This window comes from Acipenser ruthenus, chromosome 15 (assembly GCF_902713425.1).
Source record: "Acipenser ruthenus chromosome 15, fAciRut3.2 maternal haplotype, whole genome shotgun sequence".
NCBI lineage: Eukaryota > Metazoa > Chordata > Actinopteri > Acipenseriformes > Acipenseridae > Acipenser > Acipenser ruthenus.
This window is the reverse complement of record NC_081203.1, coordinates 21889590-21901851: the sequence shown is the minus strand read 5'-3', so window position 1 is coordinate 21901851 and position 12262 is coordinate 21889590. Positions and strand designations below refer to the sequence as shown.

The window sequence follows — 12262 nt, the reverse complement described above, 5'->3', positions numbered from 1 at the left end:
CTTACTGGGCACCCAGTATGTATATTAAATCCCAGACAAGCTTTACAGCAAATACCGTATATGAATTTAGGAGAGCATGCAACAAACAGTTGACTTTGGAACTTACCTGTAAAAACATTTTTAATGGACCTATTTCTGAGCAGCCTTGACCAGTGAACAGGGATTGTATGGAACACCTATATATACACATGGAAAACCCTGTAAAAATGACTGTGCAAAACTGTCATGTAAACTTTTATAAGAGCCTTTTATGTAGCTTACTTTGTAAAGGTTTTTTTTTTCTATTTTTTTTTTTAAAGTTTCGATGGCTGAAGTCCACCATATCTTATGAGTGAAGCCAGTGACATGCTTTTAAGAGATGGCAAATTCAATTCAAATGAATGTATTTTGTATTTATAAGAAACGTGCCGAGGGCCTTCTTCAGTGTACACTTGCCTAGACTGGTACAAATTCAGTGTGGCATCTATCACCCTTGACAATCACAAGGTTCTTGGCAGAGCTAATATGAATTGTCACACACAGTCATTCTGCACTGGTGGGACATGTATAATATTGGGGGCAGCACTGCACTTCTCGGACAGATTTTTATTTAAAATATTTTGCTTATATTGAAAGAGGATACTTGTCTATTCAGGGATACCAAAATAGTGAGCAATGGGCCTGAGTGGGAAAAATTGGGCAAAAAAAGTCCCATCCTTAAATGCATAACAATCTGGGGAGCCACTGCACTTGTGAGATGGCTTGATCATTTTATATTTTGTATATATTTAAAGCACTTGTGAGATGGCTTGATCATTTTATCTTTTGCATATATTTCAAGAGGTTAGCTATTCAAAGATACCAAAATATTTAGTAAGTGAGGGGTCTGGGTGAGATAAAAGGGGCAATAGATATTTCACCCCCAGTTCTGTTTCAAGACTGGTGACTGTCATTTTGACTATGTAGGCCAGCTCTGTACTGGCCTGAATAATGAACTTAATTACTCAATAATAATTTTTTTTTTTTTACTTGTTCAATATCCTCTATGGCATATACTATGGTGCTTTTGTCTGAGTTTGGAAGATGTCAGCCATAAACATACTGAATGTGACTCTTGGAGCACTGAATCGTTTCTGCACTTTACTATATATATATATATATATAATAACTATTCTATAGCAGTCGTCTGTATCTGTGTTTAGCTTTAAATAGTCTCCCATAAAGCACTGCTTTAGTTACAATTTCAACGCGCATGTCAAAAATTGTATATTACAATACAACAACAGCCCCCAGCGTTGTGCTCCCCCCCGTTTCATAAGCCTTATCTCGACTGGTAGAAATGCTGTTTTTCGGTCAGATGGCGTCCAGGCGTCCGCCCACGATTCTCTCATACATATCAACAGCCCGTCAGTGCGAGTTGCAGAAAAGATAGAACTACCAGTAAAAACAACTAGTCAATAACAATAGACGGGGAATTAATATAATTCATAGTATTGTTATTATTATTTAAATACCTCCAAACTGTATGGACAACACAAACCAAGATACAAAAAAAAGAACAATCAACCAAAATCTAAAACGTAATTGATGCATAGAAAGACAAAGACGGTGAAATTAATTACAGATTGGAAAAAGACAAGACTCTTGTCAAGAGGCCGATGCGAAGGGACTGTGTTAAACAAAAGTAAATCATCTTCTAATAGAAGAAGTAAAACAACTGCAAGACGCAGTCGGAACATCTGGCACGATTTTAAGAGGGATATCTCAGACAGCAACAAACAACCTGGAACTCCCAAGTCTTTGAACCTGCGCAAACTGGACTTCTAAAACGCAAGTCTTTTTTAGGTATGTTTCTTTCAAAATTGTATTTTCTTTCTCGAATTTAAATATGAAAATCGTCGATTAAACGATGCTATATTGACGTTATTCATTATTATTTTATATTCACTTAAACGAGCGCTTTGCATATTATTTATTACTTTGAACATAATTACGTTGTAGAAAAGTGCTTCTTTTGTTGCTTGCAAGCGCATTGGCGTTGGTTAAATCACAGCTGCGTTGTCAAATGGTGAAGGCACGTGGAACTAAATACATAAACTATACTGACAATACCAAGATAAAATACAATTCATGTTCACATTAAAATTGACCAAGTAAAATATTATTTTGTGCTGGGGCTACCCTTTATCCTCATTCAGACCACATGCATGATAATCGCATGTCTACGTATATATTCGTCAAGGTGAAAAACAATAATCTTCCCACGTATGACCGCCTATTGCTTTTCAGCAACCAGCACCCACATTAAAATGTCACGTTAGAATGACTGTCGGTGTGCTGGGCGGAGCTGAAAATACTTATCCATTATTAAAAGATATCCTTGGTAAGGGCATTCTTTAGCACATGTAGTGGAGATATTTGGTGGTGCCTATCTGTGCCTGCATCTATCTCTCTTTTAATATGTCACTTTTTAATTTTTACACAAAGAACTGCTCTAGAAGTACTGTACATTCTTTAGCACAATGTATTGAGCAGATCAGAATCTGGGTAAATAAGGCTGTGTCTGTTGCGTTTTGTTTACATACATGTTTAATTTTATTCTGTACATGCTGTGGGTATCTTTTTCATGGTCACACTGTGCAAAGGCAGATTTAGAGAACACATTTATAATAACTTGATTTATAAATTTATAATAACTCTGAAGGGTAAAAAGCAGGTAAAATTAGATTTGAAACAACTAACTATATTATTTAAATGATCAGGAGCCACAAGTTTGAGCCATAAACTGTCCCTTCCCTATAACTGCATGAACAACTTGTTTAGGAGCAGATTTTGCACAGGCCTGCCCACAATCCTGGCACCTATTAATTTCAAAAATATAAACAAGGGGAGTTCTGAAACCCAGCACTGGGTGCAAGACGAGTGTGAGTGTACAATGAAGATAACAAAACTGGTCTCTTACTATACGCCTTCCCTCTTCCTTGGTTTCAGGTAGAGGGACCATGTCAATACCAAGAACCCTGGGCGAGCTTCAACTCCATCGCATCCTCCAGCGAGCTAACCTGCTCTCTTACTATGACACCTTCCTACAGCAAGGGGGCGACGACGTGCAGCAGCTGTGCGAGGCTGGTGAGGAGGAGTTCCTCGAGATCATGGCTCTGGTTGGCATGGCTACCAGGCCTTTGCACGTCAGGAGGCTCCAGAGGGCACTGAGGGAGTGGGCCACAAACCCGACCCTTTTCAGCCAACCTCTCCCCAATGTGTCCGTCAACAGCACATCTGTTGTCAAGAGCTGTGACGCTGTAATGGGGAGAAACCAGGAAAGGCTTAACAGTATTACCAAAAGCCCTGAGAAACTCTTGCCTTTCCAACATTGGAGTGGGAGGCTCTCCCCGGATCCTGACAGCAATAATGAAGAAGAGCAGCTGTCGCCCCACTTCAGCCCGGATGGGAGTCTTGAACTGGATACCATCCAGGCCGTAGCAGACATCGTTGAACGGCTGATGAAGACTGTGCCGCACGCCGACCCTGGAGAGATCGAGAGCCTACTAAAGCTCAATAAGAAGCTGGCCAGGTCGATGGGGCACATCTTCATCATGAACTCCCAAGACCCTGCCAAGGAGGAGGAGATCCGAAAATACAGCCTCATCTACGGCCGCTTTGACCCCAAGAGGAGGGAGGGGAGGCAGCTAAGCCTCCAGGAGGTACATGGTGTAGGAAGGAGGGGTTAATAGTTTAGAGTTGTTAAACGTTTTCCAGGTGTAAATGTTTAAAATCTTTTCCTAAACATTTTACCATTGTCAAAAATATGAAAAAAAATAGGTAAGCTGTAGTGTTTTATACAGAAGAATCTGTGGAGTGTAAGATTATATTTAAGTAACAGCACAATGGTGTTGTATCTTGTGTGCATCATGGCTGAATCCATGTGTTGTTTCAGCTGACAGTCAACGAAGCCGCAGCCCAGTTCTGTATCCGTGACAATGCCCTTCTGCTACGGAGAGTGGAGCTGTTCTCATTGGCTAGGCAGGTAGCCAGAGAGTGTGCCTACAACTTCATGCTGAAGCGTGCTAGGTGAGTCTGATTAGTCTTGCTAATGCACATTTGCGGCTTTTGATGCTACTTCTTCTATTAGGCCCATGAGCACTTACAATAAGTTACAGTAAGACATTAGACCATGCAGACCAAAGCAGCCGCAATAATTGAGCACACACGGAAGGCAGAAAGGGAAGCACATGCACCCCTCATGCGTAAACATGGTTAACTTACTGTAGAATTTAAAGCAAAAGAATGGCACCAAACTGGTTAATGTTATTGAAACACTTCTTTATAGAATAAACGTTGTTTTGAAGCACCAAGTATTTAAATATTTCATTTATTTATTTAAAACCAGGTTCTGGTTTTGTTAATGCAAACCGTGTAAAGCTGGTAGTTAACCTGTATCAGTGCTTTAGTTGAGTATGTCAGAGATATATTACAATAAAACAAATTGTTGTATTGGATTTATTTTCCTAACTAGGATTGTTTTAATTTAATACTGCTGTTGTGAACTGGCGAATTCAGCTGAGCTGAAAACCAGCTGTAGCAAACTCAGAGAAAATGAATGCAACAGGAATCAGAGTTCAAACCTCATACATGGGAAAGGCTGACAACATCATGTGACACTTGAAGCTGTTTACACTCTCACATCCTGGCGTATTAAACTAATTACCCATCATTCTCGAGTTCTCCCCACAGTAATTTCCCATTACTTGACGAAACGTCTTTTAAATGTAACTTAATTATGGAAAGCTGGCTTCACGCCTACACTGAATCACACATGAAAATAGTCTGTCCCTCGACCCTGACATACAAATTAACTCATATGGAGTTAATGATTTGATTTTGCCCTGTAACAGAGACACAGTGGTGGCATGTATGCACAACAGACACAGTGTTTCAACCTTACATCTTTACAACCGCTTATCCAATTCTAATTAAACTTGGTACGGACATTCCTTAACACAAGTGAGGGTAGAAGACATACTTCTGAATGAGTATCTGGGGAAACCAGATACTCTAGATTTGGTTTATGCAAGAATGGGTTATGTAAATGTACTGTAAAAGATAACTGGGAGATTCCAATAATGACAGCTTAAAAAAGATTGTAACTTATTGAAATAAGCCTGCACCAATCATTAGAGCTCAGAGACATAATCACTCCCTTCTATTTAGCCAGGGCCTCGTCAAAGGGGAGACTGCCAGTTATGCAGAATAGTGACGTGGTTAGTGGTTTCTGCTATTCTTCACTGAGTGTGGGTTGAGAGCAAAGTCATTCTACAGACCTGATACAGGTTTAAACTCCAGTCACTCAGGTGAAAGACATCAGCTCCATGGACCAATTTTGTAAACCAAAATTTGTGTGTGTGTTTAATTTGTTTCTGTAGATTGAATCCTGATGATACCAATGGGCCACAGTTTAAGAAAATAAAACAAGAGGTAAAAATGATCAGGTGGAGCATCTTACTGTACACCCTTTTATTATCCTCCCCTGGGGATGAAATCCTCTGCAAAGGGCATATAATGTAGGTGGTCGTTTGTACATCTGTTACTCTTCACAGATTTCTCCATATATCTGGAAAACAGAGTATCCAATTGTCATGAACCTTGATATTAACATTATCTAGCATATTTACTGAGAGCATCACATTCTGGGGGTATAGGGTGTTTCTGTTGTCCATCTGTCTTTGTTACACTTTTTTTGCATATATCTGGATAATCTCTTTACATGAAACTTGGTCATTCTTATTCTGTACTGCTCTACATACATACTGTTGATGTGTGTCATGGTCATCAGTGTTCTTTATACTGATGGCTTTATTTTGAATGTACAGCTGTGGTGGGGGGATCAGTGTTACTGACATATTTGTACTGAATCTCCATTGCGTTTTGTTGATTGGTCTGTTTGGCTCTTGGTCCTTCACAGGTCATGGTGTTCAAGTCTGTGTCTTCCTCTCGTGGCATTAATGATAGCAGTAGACACACAGGTCCTGAGACTGCTCCTCTGGGGTACAGGCAGGGGTCAGATGACATCTGCAGTTTCCCTGGGGAGAGCTTCAGTGGGAACCCACAGGGTATGGCACAAGTGATTAGTAATGGCATTTCTACACACTGAAAACACTTTATAGAGCAGCAAGGCGCGCTGTCTGCAAACAGGCCCACACAGATGTGACCAGGCTACAAATGAAGCCCATTTATCACTGTGGTAGGACTGTCAGACATTGATCTGAAAACCAGATGATTTAGTCCTAAGCGAAGCAAAGGAAGTTTCATGTTTAAGGTGTGTCCTGAATCTATAGTGTAGTGGCAGAGTCAAGGTGAAAGTGCAGTCTGGGAAACTAAACTATTGAATAATAAGGACTTTGCAAGAAATGTGCTCATGAGAGGTAAGAACATGTATTTTAAAGCTTTGGTTAGAACCCTTTAAAATAAAGAGATCAAAAAGGGTTGCATTATCAGATAGTCAGTCACACATTTCTCCATGGTATTGAATCTTTAAAGGTTTGAGCTGAGATTTCTTTGGTGGACGTGGCTGTATCTTCAAATCTCAGCTTAAACTTCCACTGTTTCCTCTAAAACTGGGTTTGAAGAACAATAAACAGCTGTATTTCTCCATAAACAATGATATGCTCAAGCGAGCTGTGGACAACAAAATATGCCTTTTGTTGCCCACAAAACAAAACGCTCAAATGAATAAGGACAATAAAAAATATATATAAAATAACAATAACCTTAAAGAGCTAAAGACTGACTGCTGCCTCCGTGTTCAGGTTCAGGATCTCGCTCCAGCCTGGCCTCTTCGCCCTGCCCCCCCATCGATACCCCGAGTGACCCACCCTTGGACCTCCGCACCCACGGCTCCAGGAGCCGAAACCACCCACAGCAGACCTTGATGGACGAGGGAGTCGGATTGGCCATGACTGGGTCACGTGACCATCTTGGCAGGGACAGCCCTTGTACAACAGAGAATAGCCAGACAACAGGTAAGTCCGGAGATTAAAAACCCTTCTAAAAGTGTACCACAGTCATGTTTGCATGGTAATTCTGCAGTCTTCCCATGCTTTTTCCATATACTGGACATTTACCATATTTTACCATGGCTTGCAATTTTTTTGAATGTGCTTATGCTTTACCATGCTGTCACTATGCTTTATTACACTTTGCTATACTTTTACTATGGGGAACTTTTATAAGGGAAGAATGATTATGTACAAGGAAAAGGTTTCCTAACAGACACACACATTTCCATTGACTGTAATGTCTTTTAGATGTTGAACGTTACAAACAGTGACTTATTCTATCAATGTAAGTAATGAGCAACCCACATAGAACAGTATGCGTAGAATTAGGCAGGATTCATTTTCATTCAGGAAAAGTAATGGTTTGGGTATGCTTTTGATGGTGTGCAATTATGGGCATACAATGTTACTTGTTAAAAAATGCAAAGCCTGTCCTATGTGTCTTCCTTCATGCATGCCTTTTATGTCCACTTAACAGGCAAATTCAACACAACATTTTGGTGACGAAGAAATTCTCTCTATTTTAGAACATAATGAAGATGAAAATGATCACATGCAGACACTTAGGGAAGACACCAGGAAATTACTCAAAGCAGTGGCATCAGTGAGGGCAGTTGTATCAACATTTCAGCAAGGTAAGAATTCATTGTTAATATTTACTTTCCAGTATATTTAAATGGTTCAGTTCAGATGTTGTATTTGACAATGAAAGACAGGTATGCTTCAGCTGTTTATATCATTACATTACATCTAAGATTTTTTATATTATGGATATCTGTTTAATCTCCTGATAAATGTCATTACTATGAATAAACCCTGTCGGGGATACTTAATTACGTTAGATGTCTGAATTCAGCACAAGTACAGAACTAGGTGAAATTAATAAACTTAATGAAAACTTGAATATACTAAATAAAATCCAAACTTCAGTGGAATGTGACTGAACCTGGAGAATTTAGTGCTTCAGTTATGTACTAATTTGGTACTGAAGCTAGTCGAGTTTCGAGTAAATGTACTCCCACTTTTATCATTTTCATCAGTATAAATCTCCTTTTTTTAATTTAATTTTGTACATGTTTCAACAGAAAAGTGGTATTAAGATCTTTAAAATAGACCCCACCTTGTGTATTTCACAACATGATAGCTACATGTATGTGAAATACACTAATTGTTTCATTAACAATGTAAATATTAAATACAATTAAAATAACAAAAGCTCCAGTTTCACACCTTTTATTTTATGTGCTACATAATTGCTTTGAATGTTTTTCTCTTTAAAAAAAAAAAAAAAAAGTGAAAAATAGTTTCAATATTTGCGATGTGAAAAAAAAAAACAGACATCAACAGCAGCAAATTATTATTGCTCATGTTTTTCTTTGTAGAGAAATGTTTATAAACGACATGGTTTTTATTCCAAGATATCCCTGCAATGATCCGGAGGGCTGTGTTTGAAGCAATGAAAGTAAAATACCCTGTTTGCCACAATGAGCCAACAAGAAACACCAAGCTGGGACAGAAAGAAAATGAGAAGGTCCAGGACTCTGGGCGCCGTGTCCCTGCACCCTACAGCTGCATAATGAACACAAGTGAAGAGCGCAAGGTAAAGAACAGGAAGACTTCTGTACGGGTGCCGTCCTCATAAATGATTTTACATGCCATCCCTTCTAAACAGTTTACTATTTTGCATTGCACAACTACAGAATCTGTGCCGCAAACATTTGGTTTTTAACATTTCAGGTGCTTTTTTTTTACTTAATGGAATTTGTAGATTTAAATAGTTTTTATCAAAAAATGAATTGTGCATTTTAAAACTACTAAACATTTGTTATTTGTAAATTAGCAATGGCAACTTTTCTTTTCATTAGAGGAAAACTAGAACATTTGTATAACTAGACCATTTTAGTAAAACAATAAAAAAATAAAAAATATATATTTATATTTTTATTTATTTATATAAATAAATAAATAAATAAATAAAAACAAAATAGCAATAATAAAGTTATTCTCTGTGTCTCAAAACAAAGCCTTCATGGTTTTTTGTTTTATTTGATTGTTTTCACTGCGTAGGGCATTCAGGCATTCATCAGCCCACAGAGGCTGCTGGAATCGGAACGATGTGCTGATTTCAAGAAAATGACATGCAACCTCATGAAGGCTGTATTTACAAGAGAGGAGATCTTGACTAGAAGTGTAACTGGAAGACGAGGGAAAGGAATGGACGAAGCCCGGGAGGCACTGGATGCTGAGAAAGTTCAAGCAATCGTGGGTAAGAGAATCTATTTTATTTATTTATTTCATGTGAACAGTGTTGACTAACATCTTTAAATTCAGAGGAGAAAAACCCTTATCACAACTGTAAGGTTTGTTTTCTTAACAATAAAATAGTCTGGACAAAGATGGTCAAAACTATCAACATCTTTATTGTGAAAATATCATAGAACAGATTAATATTGGACACAGCAATGGAGATTGCCATTCAGTGGCTTCAGAGATGTTAGATGTTAGATGTTTCTCTGCGCCGACTGTAGATGGTATTTTTGCCTGTCTTCATATGAGCTTCTATGAGCCCTCATGGCATCAGCGAGATGGTATTTCTGAGCTGGTGTCAGTGTAGATGTTTAGTTTCTGAGCACAGAGTCACAGCAACATACTAAAGATATATGTCAGCTTTACATCCACATTTCAAGCCTACGTGCAGAAAATCACATTACACCCAAAACCATAACCCCCCCCCATTCTCCTATCTCAGCTCTCTTAAAAAGAAACACATTTAAATGACTTGTACTCTGCTCTCCTCCTCCACTGTCTCCTCTCTCCTTCTCCTCACTATCTGCTTTACAAGCTGAGTGTCACATAATTCAGCCAGCCATTCATCCCCCCCTCCAGGAATGAATTCTAACCATTTACACCCAAGGCCAGAAAAGATAAACTAAGCCACAGAATGTTTGAGGCCAGCAGAAACAAGGATGTGTTAATCCAGTATTCTGAAACCCCAAACATTAAGCACAAACATAGTTTCAATAATTTCCTTCACAGACCGAGTAATCAGCCGATTCCCTCACGCTGACAGAAACATGGTCATAGCCAAGATGGGACAAAAGCTTAAAGATGAGAGGATTGCAAACGGACGCTCGTCATCCAAGGACTGAGGCAGTGAACTTCCATAATGTAAAACACTCACTCAATCATACAATCTGTGGAAAACTGAAGAAAAAAGGGGTGATTTTCAGAAAAAAAAAAAAAAAATGCAGCACTAATTTTTGTTTCAATTTTTAAAGTCTTTTTTAAAAAGCTCTGTAAACATATCTGTGTGTTTATTGTCCCCTGTGTGGGCATCTTAATCAGGGGATCTTTGTCTGTCGCATGTTTTTACATGTGCATTGAGTTTAGTTTTACTCAAAGAAATTCTCTTTTTTATTTTTTATTCACGTTTAATATTGCTCACATTTTTGCTGAATATTTAAATTAGCAGAAATAAATATTAACATATGCTTTTGCCTTGCCTTGTATTTATTATTATTATTATTATTATTTTTTTTTTTTACTGTTGGTTACATGCAGGAAGGTGTATGTGTAAAGCAGACCTACAGATTTCTCATTCATGCTATCTCTAATGCTGTTCAGTTATCGACATGGAGACAGTGGGGGTGGGGGGGATTTTACTGGAAACCCTCTGAACATCACTGCCAGGCCAGCAGATGTGCAGAGCTGGGTGTGTGGGTGCAGAGAGGCTAGTGACTGTGAGCATACAAGAGAACATGTACTCAGAGTGGAGAAGTTAAGAGAATTCAGTTTGATTTAAGTTTAAGCATACATATAAGGAATCCTTTCTTGAGAAATCTGCTCCGTATTTAAAATCTCCTTGCTCACTTCAGAAATGAAAAGTTACTTTGTATTTGAGTATAACCTTGTAAGTTACTGGCCCTCACTTTCAGTATACTTTTGATGTTAAACTTGTGGTTGTCTTGCTTTTTTAAATTGCTTGCCTTTTTCTGAAGGGGACACTTCTATTTATGCATGCATACTGTGGATGTTCATCATAGTGCTCTGCTTGGTCAGGATAGTGATAGCTCGAGGTTTTAGTATTTGCAGCCACGTTGGAGATGTGTGTTATTGACACGCTTGTTGAAATTAGTTCAGGTGGTCTATTCCTGACTGATTTTCTCTTGCAGGATAATTTAGGACAGGTGCAAAACGACTGCCTTGTTGTGCCCCAGCTTCATGGTTCACTTGTACAATGTTTACAAAATGCTTTGGAATTCTCTTTAGATGAATATAGAGGGCCCAGATATTTCACCCCAGATATTCTCCCCAGTTTAAAATATCTTGTCCAATTACGTTCCCTCACGCAGCAAATTACCCACAGCAGCTGAACTGAAGGTCAGGCGAGCGTCCTCCAAACCAGGGCTTCCCAACCCCATGTGTCCCCAGTTTTCATTCCAACTGAGCTCTCAATTACTTAACTAGACCCTTAATTGAACTAATAATTTGCTTAATTAGACCTTTTTTTTATTGTTCCCGGCTCCTATAAAGTTGCAGAGTTCAAGTTACTTATAAAATGTTATAACTAACTTGAAATCTGCTTAAGAGTTGAAAACAAGTACAAGGGTCTAATTAAGCAAATTATTAGTTCAATTAAGGGTTTAGTTAAGCAATTGAGAGCTCAATTGGAATGAAAATCAGAAGACACATGGGGTCCCCAGAACCAGGGTTTGGAACCCTGCTCCAATCCCACAACCAAGTCAATTGCCTCGTTACACCAGAGATCGGATGTCGGCGAGCTAGCGGCTTCTAGAGGACAAAGGCAAGCCCAGCTGATGTTCCACTTGAGCTCACCAGGCACCTGGCAGGTAGGGTCCACTGTAGCATGATGAGGAGAAACAGGCCCTGCCAGTGGAATCCCAGCAAACACTGGCGACTTTGCACAGACAGGACGCAAACTTGTGCTCCCCTGACTGTATGATACCCTGCACACCACACAGCCGCTCGGGGACCCCCTTGATGAAAGGCACAGTAGAAATGGAAGTCCCATTTCATTCCTTTTCAAAGGCAAAAAAGCCTTTGTATAAAACATGTTAGAAATAGCACCCATGCTAGCTATTCCCAAAACCCTATGCTGGTCATGTTGATGTAGTGTGACCCTTAATATGTGATTTCAGAGAGTGCCTTCCTAACACTTCATCCTTCCTTTTTTAAAAATCTGCTGCCAGATTATAAGTACCCAGAAA

At 39.0% G+C, this 12262-nt stretch overlaps 1 protein-coding gene across 1 annotated transcript; it reads left to right on the top strand.

Annotated features, from left to right (window-relative positions):
• Window positions 1–1299: 1299 nt before the first annotated feature.
• On the top strand, window positions 1300–10525 carry LOC117422619 (NGFI-A-binding protein 2-like). Its single transcript, XM_058987445.1, has 10 exons — window positions 1300–1824; window positions 2971–3683; window positions 3917–4050; window positions 5403–5454; window positions 5942–6089; window positions 6786–6998; window positions 7562–7669; window positions 8453–8634; window positions 9102–9300; window positions 10071–10525. The coding sequence occupies exons 2-10, from the start codon at window positions 2982–2984 to the stop codon at window positions 10181–10183; spliced, it is 1851 nt and encodes a 616-aa protein (XP_058843428.1). The 5' UTR covers window positions 1300–1824; window positions 2971–2981; the 3' UTR covers window positions 10184–10525.
• The last annotated feature ends 1737 nt before the right edge of the window (window positions 10526–12262 follow it).